The following is a 17,836-nucleotide window of genomic DNA, read 5'->3' on the forward strand; positions in this document are numbered from 1 at the left end:
TGTTGGGATTTGTATTCAGTCCCGCCGCGGTGAGCAAAGTCCAATGTATGTCATGGCATGCTGTTTGAGTTTTATGATCTTGTCCCTGCATTGCAGTAGAGAAGCTTGTAGCTTTCTGTCATGGTCTTTTTCAGCTTCTTTATCATTACTCCCTTTACCTAGAGTGAGGATATCTGCAATTATTTTCACCCCAAGCAGCCCTTCTAGCGTTTGGGTGAGATGATCTAGTCTGACCTCCTGTATAACACAGGCCATAAAACTTCTCCAGAATTATTTCTAGGGCAGCTTTTAGAACAACATGCAATCTTGATTTTAAAATTGTCAGTGATGGAGGATCCACCACAATCATTGGTAAATTGTTCCAGTGGTTAATTACTCTCACCGTTAAAAATGTACACCTTATTTCCCAGCTGAATTTGTGTAGCTTCAGCTTCTAGATGTACATGATACTTTCCCTACTAGACCGAAGAGCCCATTATTAAATATTTATGAACTTTAGTAATGTCACCTCTTAACCTTCTCCTTGGTAAGCTAAATAGATAGACCCAAAGAGCTTAAAGAGAAGGAGTACTAGTGGCACCTTAGAAACTAACTAATTTATTTGAGCATAAGCTTTCATGAGCTACAGCTCACTTCATCGGATGCATTCAGTGGAAAATACAATGAGGAGATTTATATACACACAGAACATGAAAAAATGAGTGTTTATCATGCACACTGTAAGGAGAGTGATCACTTAAGATGAGCTATTACCAGCAGGAGAGCGGGGGGGGGGGAAGCGGGGGAGAACCTTTTTTAGTGATAATCAAGGTGGGCCATTTCCAGCAGTTAACAAGAACGTCTGAGGAGCAGTGGGGGTGGGGAAATAAACATGGGGAAATAGTTTTACTTTGTGTAATGACACATCCACTCCCAGTCTCTATTCAAGCCTAAGTTAATTGTATCCAGTTTGCAAATTAATTCCAATTCAGCAGTCTCTCATTGGAGTCTGTTTTTGAAGTCTTTTTGTTGTAATATTGTGGCCTTTAGGTCTGTAATTGAGTGACCAGAGAGATTGAAGTGTTCTCCAACTGGTTTATGAATGTTATAATTCTTAACATCTGATTTGTGTCCATTTATTCTTTTACATAGAGACTGTCCAGTTTGACCAATGTACATGGCAGAGGGGCATTGCTGGCACATGATGGCATAGATCACATTGGTAGATGTGCAGGTGAACGAGCCTCTGATAGTGTGGCTGATGTGATTAGGCCCTATGATGATGTCCCCTGAATAGATATGTGGACACAGTTGGCAACAAGCTTTGTTGCAAGCATAGGTTCCTGGGTTAGTGGTTCTGTTGTGTGGTTGCTAGTGAGTATTTGCTTCAGGTTGGGGGGCGGTCTGTAGGCAAGGACTGGCCTGTCTCCCAAGATTTGTGAGAGTGTTGGGTCATCCTTCAGGATAGATTGTAGATCCTTAATAATGCGTTGGAGGGGTTTTAGTTGGGGGCTGAAGGTGACGGCTAGTGGTGTTCTGTTATTTTCTTTGTTAGGCCTGTCCTGTAGTAGGTGACTTCTGGGAACTCTTCTGGCTCTATCAATCTGTTTCTTCACTTCCGCAGGTGGGTATTGTAGTTGTAAGAACGCTTGATAGAGATCTTGTAGGTGTTTGTCTCTGTCTGAGGGGTTGGAGGAAATGCGGTTGTATCGTAGAGCGTGGCTGTAGATGTTGGATCGTGTGGTGTGGTCTGGGTGAAAGCTGGAGGCATGTAGGTAGGAATAGCAGTCAGTAGGTTTCCGGTATAGGGTGGTGTTTATGTGACCATCGCTTATTATCACTGTAGTGTCCAGGAAGTGGATCTCTTGCGTGGACTGGTCTAGGCTGAGGTTGATGGTGGTATGGAAATTGTTGAAATCATGGTGGAATTCCTCAAGGGCTTCTTTTCCATGGGTCCAGATGATGAAGATGTCATCAATATAGCGCAAGTAGAGTAGGGGCGTTAGGGAACGAGAGCTGAGGAGGCATTGTTCTAAGTCCGCCATAAAAATGTTGGCATACTGTGGGGCCATGCGGATACCCACAGCAGTGCCGCTGATTTGAAGATATACATTGTCCCCAAATGTGAAATAGTTATGGGTAAGGACAAAGTCACAAAGTTCAGCCACCAGGTTTGCTGTGACATTATCGGGGATACTGTTCTTGACGGCTTGTAGTCCATCTTTGTGTGGAGTGTTGGTGTAGAGGGCTTCTACATCCATAGTGGCCAGGATGGTGTATTCAGGAAGATCACCGATGGACTGTAGTTGGGGGAGGGATAGCTCAGTGGTTTGAGCATTGGCCTGCTAAACCCAGGGTTGTGAGTTCAATCCTTGAGGAGTCCATTTAGGGATCTGGGGCAAAAATTGGGGATTGGTCCTGCTTTGAGCAGGGGGTTGGACTAGATGACCTTCTGAGGTCCCTTCCAACCCTGACATCCTATGATTCTATGATTCCTCAGGAAGTCAGTGGTTTCTCGAAGATAGCTGGGAGTGCTGGTAGCATAGGGCCTGAGGAGGGAGTCTACATAGCCAGACAATCCTGCTGTCAGGGTGCCAATGCCTGAGATGATGGGGCATCCAGGATTTCCAGGTTTATGGATCTTGGGTAGCAGATAGAATGCCTCCAGTCGGGGTTCCAGGGGTGTGTCTGTACAGATTTGTTCTTGTGCTTTTTCAGGGAGTTTCTTGAGCAAATGCTGTAGTTTCTCTTGGTAACTCTCAGTGGGATCAGAGGCTTGTAGAAAGTGGTGTTGGAGAGCTGCCAAGCAGCTTCTTGTTCATAGTCCGACCTATTCATGATGATAACAGCACCTCCTTTGTCAGCCTTTTTGATTATGATGTCAGAGTTGTTTCTGAGGCTGTGGATGGCATTGTGTTCTGCACGGCTGAGGTTATGGGGCAAGTGATGCTGCTTTTCCACAATTTCAGCCCGTGCACGTCGGTGGAAGCACTCTATGTAGAAGTCCAGTCTGTTGTTTCGACCTTCAGGAGGAGTCCATCTAGAATCCTTGTTTTTGTAGTGTTGGTAGGAAGGTCTCTGTGGATTAATATGTTGTTCAGAGGTGTGTTGGAAATATTCCTTGAGTCAGAGACGTCAAAAATAGAATTCTAGGTCACCACAGAACTGTATCATGTTCGTGCAAATCTGTACAGACACACCCCTGGAACCCCGACCGGAGGCATTCTGTCTGCTACCCAAGATCCATAAGCCTGGAAATCCTGGACGCCCCATTCTCTCAGGCATTGGCACCCTGACAGCAGGATTGTCTGGCTATGTAGACTCCCTCCTCAGGCCCTACTCTACCAGCGCTCCCAGTTATCTTCGAGACACCACTGACTACCTGAGGAAACTACAATCCATCGGTGATCTTCCTGAATACACCATCCTGGCCACATCACACATACCACACAACAGAACCACTAACCCAGGAACCTATCCTTGCAACAAAACCCGTTGCCAACTATGCCCACATATCTATTCAGGGGACACCATCACAGAGCCTAATCACATCAGCCACACTGTCAGAGGCTCGTTCACCTGCACATCCACCAATGTGATATATGCCATCATGTGCCAGCAATGCCCCTCTGCCATGTACATTGGTCAAACTGGACAGTCTCTACGTAAAAGAATAAATGGACACAAATCAGATGTCAAGAATTATAGCATTCATAAACCAGTTGGAGAACACTTCAATCTCTCTGGTCACGCAATTACAGACATGAAGGTCGCTATCTTACAACAGAAAAACTTCAGATCCAGACTCCAGCAAGAAACTGCTGAATTGGAATTCATTTGCAAATTGGATACTATTAATTTAGGCTTAAATAGAGACTGGGAGTGGCTAAGGCATTATGCAAGGTAGCCTATTTCCCCTTGTTTTTTCCTACCCCTCCGCCCCCCCCCCCCCCAGACGTTCTGGTTAAACTTGGATTTATGCTGGAAGTGGCCCACCTTGATTATCATACACATTGTAAGGAGAGTGGTCAGTTTGGATGAGCTATTACCAGCAGGGGAGTGAGTTTGTGTGTTTGCGTGGGGGGGGGGTGAGAAAATCTGGATTTGCTGGAAATGGCCAACCTTGATTATCATGCACATTGTAGGGAGAGTGGTCACTTTGGATGAGCTATTACCAGCAGGAGAGTGAGTTTGTGTGTTTGCGTGGGGGGGTGGGTGAGAAAATCTGGATTTGCTGGAAATGGCCAACCTTGATTATCATGCACATTGTAGGGAGAGTGGTCACTTTGGATGAGCTATTACCAGCAGGAGAGTGAGTTTGTGTGTGTATGGGGGTGGGGGGGTGAGAAAACCTGGATTTGTGCTGGAAATGGCCAACCTTGATTATCATACACATTGTAAGGAGAGTTATCACTTTAGATAAGCTATTACCAGCAGGAGAGTGGGATGGGAGGAGGTATTGTTTCATGGTCTCTGTGTATATAATGTCTTCTGCAGTTTCCACAGTATGCATCTGATGAAGTGAGCTGTAGCTCACGAAAGCTTATGCTCAAATAAATTGGTTAGTCTCTAAGGTGCCACAAGTACTCCTTTTCTTTTTGTGAATACAGACTAACACGGCTGTTACTCTGAAACCTGTAATTACAGACCAGTAAGTCTAATGTCAGTACCGGGCAAATTATTTGAAACAATAGTAAAGAATAAAATTGTCAGACACATAAATTGTTGCGCAAAAGTCAACACGGTTTCTGTAAAGGGAGATTGTGTTTTACTAATCTATTAGAGTTCTCTGAGCGGGTCAACAAACATGTGGACGAGGGGGATCCAGTGGACATAGTGTCCTTAGATTTCCAGAAAGCCTTTGACAAGGTCCCTCACCAAAGGCTCTTAAGTAAATTAAGTTGTCATGGGATAAGAGGGAAGATCCTTTTATGGATTGAGAACTGGTTAAAAGACAGGGAACAAAGGGTGGGAATAAATGGTAAATTTTCAGAATGGAGAGGATAACTAGTGATGTTCCCCAAGGGTCAGTCCTAGGACCAATCCTATTCAACCTGTTCATAAATGATCTGGAGAAAGGGGTAAACAGCAAGGTGGCAAAGTTTGCAGATGATACTAAACTGCTCAAGATAGTTAAGACCAAAGAAGACTGTGAAGAACTTCAAAAACGTATCTCAAAACTAAGTGATTGAGCAACAAAATGGCAAATGAAATTTAATGTGGATAAATGTAAACTAATGCACATTGGAAAAAATAACCCCAACTGTACATACAGTATGATGGGGGCTAATTTCGCTACAACTAATCAGGAGAAAGATCTTGGAGTCATTGTGGATAGTTCTTTGAAGACGTCCATGCAGTGTGCAGCGGCAGTCAAAAAAGCAAACGGGATGTTAGGAATCATTAAAAAAGGAGTAAGACAGAGAATATCTTATTGCCCTTATATAAATCCATGGTACGCCCACATCTTGAATAGTGTGTACAGATGTGGTCCCCTCGTCTCAAAAAAGATATACTGGCATTAGAAAAGGTTCAGAAAAGGGCAACTAAAATGATTGGGGGTTTGGAACGGGTCCCATATGAGGAGAGATTAAAGAGGCTAGGACTTTTCAGCTTGGAAAAGAGCAGACTTGGCCCTGGTCTACACTAGGACTTTAGGTCAAATTTAGCAGTGTTAAATCAATATAAACCTGCACCCGTCCACACGATGAAGCCCTTTATTTCGACTTAAAGGGCTCTTAAAATTGATTTCCTTACTCCACCCCGACAAGTGGATTAGCGCTTAAATCAGCCTTGCTGGGTCAAATTTGGGGTACTGTGGACACAATGCGACGGTATTGGCCTCCGGGAGCTATCTCAGAGTGCTCCATTGTGACCGCTCTGGACAGCACTCTCAACTCAGATGCACTGGCCAGGTAGACAGGAAAAGAACCACGAACTTTTGAAACTCATTTCCTGTTTGGCCAGCGTGGCAAGCTGCAGGTGACCATGCAGAGCTCATCAGCAGAGGTGACCATGATGGAGTCCCAGAATCGCAAAAGAGCTCCAGCATGGACTGAACGGGAGGTACGGGATCTGATCGCTGTATGGGGAGAGGAATCCGTGCTATCAGAACTCCGTTCCAGTTTTCGAAATGCCAAAACCTTTGTCAAAATCTCCCAGGGCATGAAGGACAGAGGCCATAACAGGGACTCGAAGCAGTGCTGCATGAAACTTAAGGAGCTGAGGCAAGCCTACCAGAAAACCAGAGAGACGAACGGCCGCTCCGGGTCAGAGCCCCAAACATGCCGCTTCTATGATGAACTGCATGCCATTTTAGGGGGTTCAGCCACCACTACCCCAGCCGTGTTGTTTGACTCCTTCAATGGAGATGGAGGCAACATAGAAGCAGGTTTTGGGGACGAAGAAGATGATGATGATGAGGTTGTAGATAGCTCACAGCAAGCAAGCGGAGAAACCGGTTTTCCCGACAGCCAGGAACTGTTTCTCACCCTGGACCTGGAGCCAGTACCCCCCGAACCCACCCAAGGCTGCCTCCTGGACCCGGCAGGCGGAGAAGGGACCTCTGGTGAGTGTACCTTTTAAAATTCTATGCATGGTTTAAAAGCAAGCATGTGAAAGGAAAGGAGTACTTGTGGCACCTTAGAGACTAACCAATTTATTTGAGCATTTGCCCTGGCATTCGCGGCTCTCCTGGATGTACTCCCAAAGCCTTTGCAAAAGGTTTCTGGGGAGGGCAGCCTTATTGTGTCCTCCATGGTAGGACACTACCACTCCAGGCCAGTAACACGTACTCGGGAATCATTGTACAACAAAGCATTGCAGTGTATGTTTGATGGCGTTCAAACAACATCCGTTCTTTATCTCTCTGTGTTATCCTCAGGAGAGTGAGATATCATTCATGGTCACCAGGATGAAATAGGGTGCTTTTCTTCAGGGGACACTCAGAGGAGACCGTTCCTGCAGGGCTGTTTGCCTATGGCTGAACAGAAATGTTCCCCGCTGTTAGCTATGGGGAGGGGGGAGGGTTGAGGGGGTAGCCAAGTGGTGGGGGGAGGCAAAATGCGACCTTGTAACGAAAGCATATGTGCTATGTATGTAATGTTAACAGCAAGGTTTACCCTGAAAGAGTGTAGCCACTGTTTTATAAAATGTGTCTTTTTAAATACCGCTGTCCTTTTTTTTTCTCCACCAGCTGCACGTGTTTCAATGTTCAGAGGATCTTCTCTTTCCCAGAGGCTAGTGAAGATTAGAAAGAAAAAAAAACGCACTCGTGATGAAATGTTCTCTGAGCTCATGCTGTCCTCCCACACTGACAGAGCACAGACGAATGCGTGGAGGCAAATAATGTCAGAGTGCAGGAAAGCACAAAATGACCGGGAGGAGAGGTGGCGGGCTGAAGACAGGGCTGAAGCTGAAAGGTGGCGGCAGCGTGATGAGAGGAGGCAGGATTCAATGCTGAGGCTGCTGGAGGATCAAACCAGTATGCTCCAGTGTATGGGTGAGCTGCAGCAAAGGCAGCTGGAGCACAGACTGCCACTACAGTCCCTGTGTAACCAACCGCCCTCCTCCCCAAGTTCCATAGCCTCCTCACCCAGACGCCCAAGAACGCGGTGGGGGGGGGGGCCTCCGGCCAACCAGCCACTCCACCACAGAGGATTGCCCAAAAAACAGAAGGCTGGCATTCAATAAATTTTAAAGGTTAAAGTGCTGTGTGGCATTTTCCTTCCCTCCTCCACCACCCCTCCTTGGCTACCTTGGTAGTCATCCCCCTATTTGTGTCATGAATGAATAAAGAATGCATGAATGTGAAGCAACAATGACTTTATTGCCTCTGCAAGCGGTGATCGAAGGGAGGAGGGGAGGGCGGTTGGCTTACAGGGAAGTAGAGTGAACCAAGGGGCGGGGGGTTTCATCAAGGAGAAACAAACAGAACTTTCACACCGTAGCCTGGCCAGTCATGAAACTGGTTTTCAAAGCTTCTCTGATGTGTACCGCGCCCTCCTGTGCTCTTCTAACCACCCTGGTATCTGGCTGTGCGTAACCAGCAGCCAGGCGATTTACCTCAAACTCCCACCCCGCCATAAACGTCTCCCCCTTACTCTCACAGATATTGTGGAGCGCACAGCAAGCAGTAATAACAGTGGGAATATTGGTTTCGCTGAGGTCTAAGCGAGTCAGTAAATTGCGCCAGAGCGCTTTTAAACGTCCAAATGCACATTCTACCACCATTCTGCACTTGCTCAGCCTGTAGTTGAACAGCTCCTGACTACTGTCCAGGGTGCCTGTGTACGGCTTCATGAACCATGGCATTAAGGGGTAGGCTGGGTCCCCAAGGATAACTATCAGTATTTCAACATCCCCAACAGTTATTTTCTGGTCTGGGAATAAAGTCCCTTCCTGCAGCTTTTGAAACAGACCAGAGTTCCTGAAGATGCGAGTGTCATGTACCTTTCCCGGCCATCCCACGTTGATGTTGGTGAAACGTCCCTTGTGATCCACCAGAGCTCACAGCACTATTGAAAAGTACCCCTTGCGGTTTATGTACTCGCCGGCTTGGTGCTCCGGTGCCAAGACAGGAATATGGGTTCCGTCTATGGCCCCACCACAGTTAGGGAATCCCATTGCAGCAAAGCCATCCACTGTTACCTGCACATTTCCCAGGGTCACTACCCTTGATATCAGCAGATCTTTGATTGCGTGGGCTACTTGCATCACAGCAGCCCCCACAGTAGATTTGCCCACTCCAAATTGATTCCCAACTGACCGGTAGCTGTCTGGCGTTGCAAGCTTCCACAGGGCTATCGCCACTCGCTTCTCAGCTGTGAGGGCTGCTCTCATCTTGGTATTCATGCGCTTCAGGGCAGGGGAAAGCAAGTCACAAAGTTCCATGGAAGTGCCTTTACGCATGCAAAAGTTTCGCAGCCACTGGGAATCGTCCCAGACCTGCAACACTATGCGGTCCCACCAGTCTGTGCTTGTTTCCCAAGCCCAGAATCGGCGTTCCACAGCATGAACCTGCCCCATTAGCACCATGATGCATGCATTGGCAGGGCCCATGCTTTCAAAGAAATCTGTGTCCATGTCCTGATCACTCACGTGACCGCGCTGACGTCGCCTCCTCGCCCGGTATCGCTCTGCCAGGTTCTGGTGCTGCATATACTGCTGGATAATGCGTGTGGTGTTTAATGTGCTCCTAATTGCCAAAATGAGTTGAGCGGCCTCCATGCTTGCCTTGGTATGGCGTCCGCACAGAAAAAAGGCGTGGAACGGTTGTCTGCCATTGCTTTGACGGAGGGAGGGGCGACTGACGACACGGCTTACAGGGTTGGCTTCAGGGAGCTAAAATCAACAAAGGGGGTGGCTTTACATCAAGGAGTATTTCAGGCAGGACTTCACGGAGGGTTCCAATAAGAAATGGTGCACCTAAGCTATTGTTCTTATTGGAACAAGGAGGTTAGTCTGGCCTCTGATTGATACATGGCTAGATTTACCTTGCTGCACCTTCTCTGTGAGTGATTGCAGTGTGACCTAGAGGAATGAGTCCCCTAGACAGGGGGGGGAGGGGGAAGCAAATGAGTACAAAACAAATCTGGTCTATTTCTTGTTTTGATACACTCCATCTATCTTTTACATCTTTGGCTGGCAGCAGACGGTGCAGAAGGACTGCATGCCATCCACATCTCAGGGCTGCTCGGCAGAAGATGGTACAATACAACTGCTAGCCATCCTCATCTCTTGCCTGCCCGGCAGAAGATGATGCAATAGGATTGCTAGCAATCCATAACGCCTGCCTGCTCACCATAAGATGGTTCAATAGGACTGACTGCAGGACTAAAGAGAATGACTTGATCAAGTCACTCCAGATTTAGTCCCTGCGCCCATGTCTGTCCAGGTGCTCCTGATCGACCTCACACAGGTGACCAGGAGCACCTCGGATATGACGATGACGGCTACCAGTCCTATTGCACCATCTGCTGCCACAAGGCAATGGGTTGCTGCTACTGTGTAGCAATGCAGTACCACGTCTGCCAGCACCCAGGAGACATACGGTGACGGTTACCTGAGCGGGCTCCATGCTTGCCATGGTATGGCGTCTGCACAGGTAACTCAGGAAAAAAGGCACGAAACAATTGTCTGCCCTTGCTTTCACGGAGGGAGGGAGGGAACGGGGGCCTGACAATATGTACCCAGAACCACCCGCGACAATGTTTTAGCCCCATCAGGCATTGGGATCTCAACCCAGAATTCCAATGGGCAGTGGAGACTGCGGGAACTGTGGGATAGCTACCCACAGTGCAACACTCTGGAAGTTGACTCTAGCCTCGGTACTGTGGAAGCACTCTGCTGAGTTAATGCACTTAATGCACTTAGAGCATTTTCTGTGAGGACACACACACTCGAATATATAAAACCGATTTCTAAAAAAACGACTTCTATAAATTCGACCTAATTTCATAGTGTAGACATACCCTAAGGGGGGATATGATAGAGGTATATAAAATCATGTGTGGAGAAAAGGAATAAGGAAAAGTTATTTACTTGTTCCCATAATGTAACAACTAGGGACCACCAAATGAAATTAATGTGTAGCAGGTTTAAAACAAATAAAAGGAAGTTCTTCTTCACTCAGCGCACAGTCAACCTGTGGAACTCCTTGCCTGAGGAGGTTGTGAAGACTAGGACTATAACAGGGTTTAAAAGAGAACTTGATAAATTCATGGAAGTTAAGCCCATTAATGGCTATTAGCCAGGATGAGTAAGGAATGGTGTCCCTAGCCTCTGTTTGTCAGAGGGTGGAGATGGATGGCAGGAGAGAGATCACTAGATCACTACCTGTTAGGTTCACTCCCTCTGGAACACCTGGCATTGGCCACTGTCGGTAGACATGATACTGGGCTGGATGGACCTTTGGTCTGACCCAGTATGGCCATTCTTATGTTCTTCTGAGTCGCAGCACCACTCAGGCTTGGCTGGTCGCCTCTCTGTCATCATGGGCTGGGGGCAGGCAACCAGGCAAAGCCACTCACTCAAACTTGGCCTATGGTGTATGAATGTGGGGCGGGCAATGGGAGCGAGTGGAGCCGCTGGGATCAGGAGGAGCCATCCTAGCTCAGGAGAGAAGCAGAGCGCTGAGCTGAGGGGGCGCCGATGAGTGGCCAGGAAGGTCTTGGAGTGGGGAGCAAGTTGTTGGTGGCCTATGGGGTGAGTCAGGAATGTTGAGGGGCTGGGGACGAGCAGGGGATACTGGTGGTGGTGGGGTTGGGAGCTGGGATGTTGGGGGCTGTGGGCTCAGGGATTGGGGCTGTACGGTGAGTGGGCTGTATGTCAGCGTTGCTACGATGTGTATGGGGACTGTCAGGATACGTTGGGCCTGGTGGAGGGTTGTTGGGGTATCTGTGGGGTGCGAGGGGCATTCAGTGTGTGGGGCAAGGGCACTTTGCTGAGCAGCCTCAGTTAATGCTGTGCAGGGCTGGCAGCAGCTGGAGCAGAGCTAGTGTGGGGTTGCAGCACTGCTCAGGTTTGGGGCAGTCAGGCTAAATCTGAGTGATGGTGGGGGCCCCCAATTTCTGTAGTGCACAGTGCCCCAAAACTCTTTAGTCCAGCCCTGAGCAGCAGCATATGTGCCGTGCGCACTGATGTGTGCCAGATCTCAGATCGTTTGAACCAGCATTTTTTTTATGTGATGTTTGGTTTATTGAATATTCAGGTGGAGCTGGTAACACCACCTGTTACTGAGGTTGCCTGACACTTCGCATTATGAGGCTGTATTTTCAGTTGCTTATAACTTTGCCAAATGATCCATTTGGGCTAAAGTTTTCCATGCTTGGTGTCACCCTTGGGCAGAGCCTTTTAAAGGAAGTTTCCGCTAAAAGTGGCTGTTTCTGACAATGAGGTTAGGGAAAATACAGTGTTTACCTGTGTTAAAAATTCTTACAGCTGCTTTGCTGAGAAGCTATAACACCTCTGTGCTTTGGAACAGAGACTTACATTTGGCAGGGGGTCATCCAGGTGTCAGGGGCATGCCTTTTGCTGTCCCCATGAAAATTTGCCCAAATGTGGCCGAGGTATAAACCTCCAAAAAAATCTCAGTTTGCACACACACAGATTGTTAGAGTTCAGCAGCTAACTTCTCTCAAGAGTTTGTCTGCAATGAGCATGCTCCATTCCCTCACATCTGCTGTGTGTCACCAGATTGTGCACGCATCATCCCCATAGAGAGACTGAGCATTATGCATCCTGGGGGTGCAGGGGCTGAGCAGGAATTTCCCTGCAGTTGTTCCTACTGACAGGTCAGGGTTGCTGGCATCCAGACAGTACAGAAGAAGGGAAAGAAGCAACCACACTGGAATGTAGAGGGGTGAGAAACTGGAGCCGGCAGGGAAGAGAATGTTGAAGGAACTGGAGCAGGGAGACAAATGCGAACAGGAGGTGGTGGATAGGAGCAGAGGGAGAGGGGGACAGGGCTTGGAGCTGATGGATAGGGCAGAGGGGGAGGAAGACAGAATTGGGACAGAGGTGGGCTAGGAACCCAGGGGTAGAAGGGTCCATAACCATTAGAGAACACTCCCCTACCAAACCTGGAATTGAGCCCAGGAGTCCTCATCTCTACGTTCCTCTGTGGTCAACAAATAGGCATGAAACTCAATGGCAAAGTATAACTCATCCTCCTCTAGTGACTGGTCTACATAGAGGATAATAGCCTGACTTCTTAGACTGTGTATTAGTTCAAGTGGTAGAGGTCTATGCTGTGGATCTAACATGCTGAACCATGTTGAGGACCCAAGCTGGGGGTCAATATGGCTCCACATGATGGAATTTTTATTTATTTAAATTTGGAAATTACATACATAAAACCTACATTAAAAGAAGACCTGAAGAAGAACTCTGTGTAAACTCAAGAAGTTTGTCCTGCTCACCAACAGAAGTTGGTCCAATGAAAGGTATTACCTCACCCACCTTGTCTCTCTACTTTCAAAGAACACTATTAAAGTTGCAAAATCAAGCTCTCAAGAGTTAGGATAAACCAGAATTAAGGTCGTCCTTGCAACCTTAATTTGTTTGTCGATTACATGATCGCGTACTATTTTCCCCACAGGACCCCTGCCTCATTCAGTGCACTTGAGAACAATGGAAGCCGCTAGGAGCAAAGTACTTTTGAAAATCTAACCACACTTGTGAGTGCTGAACATGCTCAGCTCTGCATGTCAGTAGAGTGGGGGTTATTAGTACTTGAAGAGGTTAGGCACTCATTGGCGGTCATAGGCCGTGGGTGTCAGGCAGTTTTGAAAATCCAACCCCTAAGCATACACTAATGATTGCTCATTGCTCTCTCTGTTTCTTTCAGAAGCCCAGCTGAAGGAGGTAGAGGAAATGCTGGCACAGGAAGGCTTGTCCAAGATAGCTCACAGCAGTCCTAGCGAACAGATTGCTTATTTACTGGTAGAAAGAACTACGCTGTTGGAGAAACTAGAGATTGCAGATCAAAAGCTGGATTCACATAGCTACATAGACGGACTGTGTGCCGCACAACTTCAGGTATCAAACTCTTCAGTTGCTGATTATCCAATTAGCCCCTCCGAAGGGACAATTAAGGCTATTCTCAGGGTTGTTTTTTTTTAATTAAAAACATTTTTATCATTTATAAGAAGTCCCTGTATTCTTAAAGCTGAAGTCTGTTTCCATACTAATTTTTACTTATCCATGTTTGTACTTGCGTTGCTCCAGAGTTCTGGAATTGAATAATTAACAGCATTATTTTTTCTATAAAAAGAGAGAGTACTGAAGGCTTTGTTATGAAAAAGAAAACCTATAAGGCCCAGTTCGGAAGTCTTACTCAGGTAGTATTGGCTTCCCATTTACCCTGGTATTTCTGATGACTCCATGTGCAGGATTTCATGAGTCATACCTCCCTCAAAATTGTAAGATTAGCTTAAAAATCATGAGACTTTAAAAAGAATATACTGTGTTCTTTCTAGCTTTTGAGGAATTCTTCACAACCATGAAGGATAGAAAGTTTATTTAAAAAAAAACCAAAACCCACAAAAGCTAAGAGTCTCCCAATCACATGACTGCAGGAACTGGGGCTTTAAGTAAAACACTATGTATCATGAGACTAATATAACTCAGAGATCTGATAAACCTGTGCAAAAATGAGGACTGAGTAAGGACTTCCGGACTGGGTCCATAAAGGTCTTGGAATGGCAAGACTAAGGCTCTGTGATAGAGCTTATTTCCAAAGTCCTTCAAAGAAACAGGAGATGCTTTAGAAGAAAAAACTCTCCTAGAAAAGTTGTCTGGCTATGTATTTTAGCCCCACAGGCCCTCATACGTTTAGGCTGCTTATTCCAAAGCATGGTTCATAACAAAACCAGCATACCAAAGAGTATTGTTAGTCTGATGTACCATTTCAGCCATAATAGCCATTTCTAGGAGACTTGTTACAGGAGTGCTCTGTCTCTATATACAGGTAAATAGTTAGTGAACAGAAAAGGTGCCAGTACATAGTGCTCAAGAATATGGAGCATGGTTTCTGGGTTTTGTAGGACCAATAAAACTTCTTATTGTGTACTACAAAAGGTTTCTTCTGAGCACCTCCTTACAAGGCTGGCCTCATATATGCTTTTGGAGACCGACTGCCCCTGGAAATTGGGTGCCCCTGTCCTGTCCTTTGCCTTTGAGCTCTGGAGGGAACTTGTCTTGGTCCCAGCTTCCCACTGTCCACAAAGATGTGGCCTGCTGCTGTTAGGGAACTTGTGATATGGAATAGCCATAACTATAAGAGCCTCCTTTTGGGTCCTGAGTGTTCTGTCACAGGCTGTGTTGTTTCAATAATTGTGCTATTATTAAATTTGACCATAATCCTGTCATATTTTCAGTCTAAGTAGTAAAACGTAAAAGCAATAAAAATACACCTACTGCTTATGCAATCCAAAGTAGTCATTAGACAATTTCGTAAATACAACCCCAATCCTGAAAAGACTTAAGCACATGCATAGTGGAATATTCAAAACAGCTCAGCATTAGGCTTGAGAAAACCCCATCCCTAAGTCTTTTCAGGGTTAGAGCCTAAATCTTCAAGTCACAAAAGGCTCTGGTACCCCAAATAAAAACATCCAATGCCCACCTCACACACTATAAATAAATAGTCATTAATATTTTCAGATAAATACCAACCTGAGTTCACACTTAACAAATCCAGGTTATGGCTGATGTTTAGACACATAAGTCTCTTCCATTAGCATTAAGGGGGGAAGCTTCATTTATACAAAAGTTCTGGGTCATGAACCATTGCAGTCAGTGCTCTGCCAGCTGGTACAAATAATCACTACAAACTACAAAAACTACAAATCAATTATTCCCAATTAAAAATTCAGTTAGAAACCCCAAGATATTTTAAAAAGAGCCAACTGAGCTATAATAACCTTCTAATAAAATACTGAGTTTAATTACAACTTGTTCTTGGTCAATTAGCAGGTATAATCAGATAAACTCTGCAAAGAGGGCAGCCCTAACTGAGGAGTCAGCACTGAACAAGCGAGTTAATCAAAGGGAGGAAGAATGGAGAGAAAAGAATGTTAGAAAAGGATATTTTACACATATCTATGCAAAGTTTCCCATGCATCACTCAGGCAACAGCATTGTTGGTGTGCCCCAGGTGAGCAAAGGACAAGGGATCCTAGATCACAGAATATAGTCACTAGTATATTCTTTGGCCAAATGAAACAATCTCTTGTGAAAAAGAGCTACGGTAGCTAATGGCTAAAACTCCCACCAAGGATATACAACATATACAGTCCTCACTGACTCTGGTTAGTGAAGGACTGTACTTGAGTTTAGTCTGACACACTCCCTGTCTAACTCTAGTACAGACTTTCACACTTCTCATCCATTATAGTTATATGTGATGTCTGATAGGAATCTCTTAACTCTGGACAACTGAGTATGACAAACTTCTGATTATAATTTTGGGTTCAAAACTATTAATATATAAAGATTTTAATCTATACTTCTCCCATGGAGAGAGGTAGTAATTTTGTTGTAAATTTTGCGCAGCCAAAAAAATTAACAGTATGAATACAACTATTCATTTCAAAGGTCATCATAGTCGGATGAAGACTGTTTATTTCTGCTGCAGGATATTCAAAGTTGTCAAGATCTGATTTCCATGTTAAAAATATATCATCAGTATAATAAAACCACTGAAATATAGTCCAGCAAAATTTGTGTTTAAAAGGGATTAAGGCTGGGTAAGTGGAATATCCTCCCCGACAATGCAAACTTTTAAAAGCAAGGAAATGTCAAGTTCTGGAACACCTTTTAACGGTACTCTGACCACACAGCATGTTTCCATGGACAGACTCTGAAGTCTCACCAGGAATATCCTTATCAGGCTTCAGGTGTTAAGGAAATGCATTACACACTAGCACATTCCCCTCCCTTACAATAAAATGCAAAATATTAATTACAACCTTTGCAGCCTTATGTATGTTCACAGATTAAGTGTGCTGTGTGGTTTGTGTTTCTGGAGGAAGTATGAGGTTGTAATTAAGTTTTTGAGTGATGCAGACTGGCTGGAACATGGGGAGGTTATCCAGCTTTATTCAGCTAGAGTCAGTGAAGCATATTCAGTATCAGTATATTTCTTTGTGCAGAGCTGAGCCCATAGGATGTAAAAGGAAGAGGCCTGCCACATCACAAGTTTAAAAAAGGCAAAGAACCTGCAGAGTTCCCTATAAGCAGCAGAGTGCAACAGGCACGTGAGGGCTCTTTAAAGCAATTTGGGATCTATCTGGATTAAAGGCACTTTTGAAATATAAAACATGGTTACAACCCATGGTTAATTAAGATACATTAACATTTAAATGACAGCATATCAATATCCAGTGAAGATAATCAGCAAGCCTTTTCATGGTGTTGGCTTATTAATAGGTCTTTTCGTGTAAGGATAAGTTTGATCGTATCCACCAGACATTAGAAGATGAACTTCAGCAACAGCATGAATCCATGCACTATACTAAAGAGACAATGAATAAGGTAAAACATTTATGCAACCTTTTGCTTCTAATACAGTATGTAACTGTGATTCCACACAGAGAGATGTGACTTTGGGAAGTGAAGTGGATACAGGTCAACTGGATTGAGAACAGTTATAGATAGGGCCCTACCAAATTCACAGCCTTGAAAAATGCATCATGGACTGTGAAATCTGGTCTCTCCTGTGAAATCTGGTCTTTTGTGTGCTATACAGATTTTGCTGGGGAAACCAGTGTTTCTCAAATTGGGGGTCCTGACACAAAAGGGAGTTGCAGGGGAGTCACAAGCTTATTTTAGGGGGTTGCGGTTTTGCCACCCTTACTTCTGTGCTGACTTCAGAGCGGGGTGGCCGGAGAGCGGCAGCTGCAGGCTGGGAGCCCAGCTCTGAAGGCAGTGCAGAAGTAAGGATGGCATGGTATGATTCTGCCACTCTTACTTCTATGCTGCTGCCTGCAGAGCTGGGCGGCTGGAGAGTGGTGGCTGCTGACTGAGGGTCCAGCTCTGCCAGCAGCAGTGAGAAGTAAGGGTAGCAGTACCGCAACCTTGTGACCCCCCCTGGCAACTCCTTTTTGGGTCAGGACCCCTACAATTACAACACTGTGAAATTTCAGATTTAAATAGCTGAAATCGTGAAATTTATGATTTTTAAAATCCTATGACCATGAAATTGACCAAAATGGACCATGAATTTGGTAGAGCCCTAGTTATAAATAAATCACCTTTCCGCAAAAAGTCAGACTAGTGGGAAAGGTACCTGGCTCCTGAATAAAAAACATCCACAGTCCAGGAGCTGGTGCAGACAATAACAGGAGGAGGTTAG

The 17,836-nt window shown here is 45.5% G+C and overlaps 1 protein-coding gene across 5 annotated transcripts in view; it reads left to right on the top strand.

Annotated features, from left to right (window-relative positions):
- CCDC30 (coiled-coil domain containing 30) overlaps positions 1–17,836 on the top strand; it is a 137,710-nt gene that overhangs the window by 28,083 nt on the left and 91,791 nt on the right. For 4 of the 5 annotated variants that reach the window (XM_073316525.2, XM_078849308.1, XM_073316528.2 and 1 more), the window contains exons 4-5: positions 13,328–13,518; positions 16,912–17,016. The exons of the other annotated variant lie outside the window; for it this stretch is intronic. In XM_073316525.2, coding sequence (XP_073172626.1) covers positions 13,328–13,518; positions 16,912–17,016 — 296 coding nt within the window. The remainder of the gene's footprint in view (positions 1–13,327; positions 13,519–16,911; positions 17,017–17,836) is intronic. 5 annotated transcript variants of the gene reach the window in all.

The sequence above is a fragment of the Lepidochelys kempii genome, chromosome 18 (assembly GCF_965140285.1).
Source record: "Lepidochelys kempii isolate rLepKem1 chromosome 18, rLepKem1.hap1, whole genome shotgun sequence".
In the NCBI taxonomy this organism is placed as follows: domain Eukaryota; kingdom Metazoa; phylum Chordata; order Testudines; family Cheloniidae; genus Lepidochelys; species Lepidochelys kempii.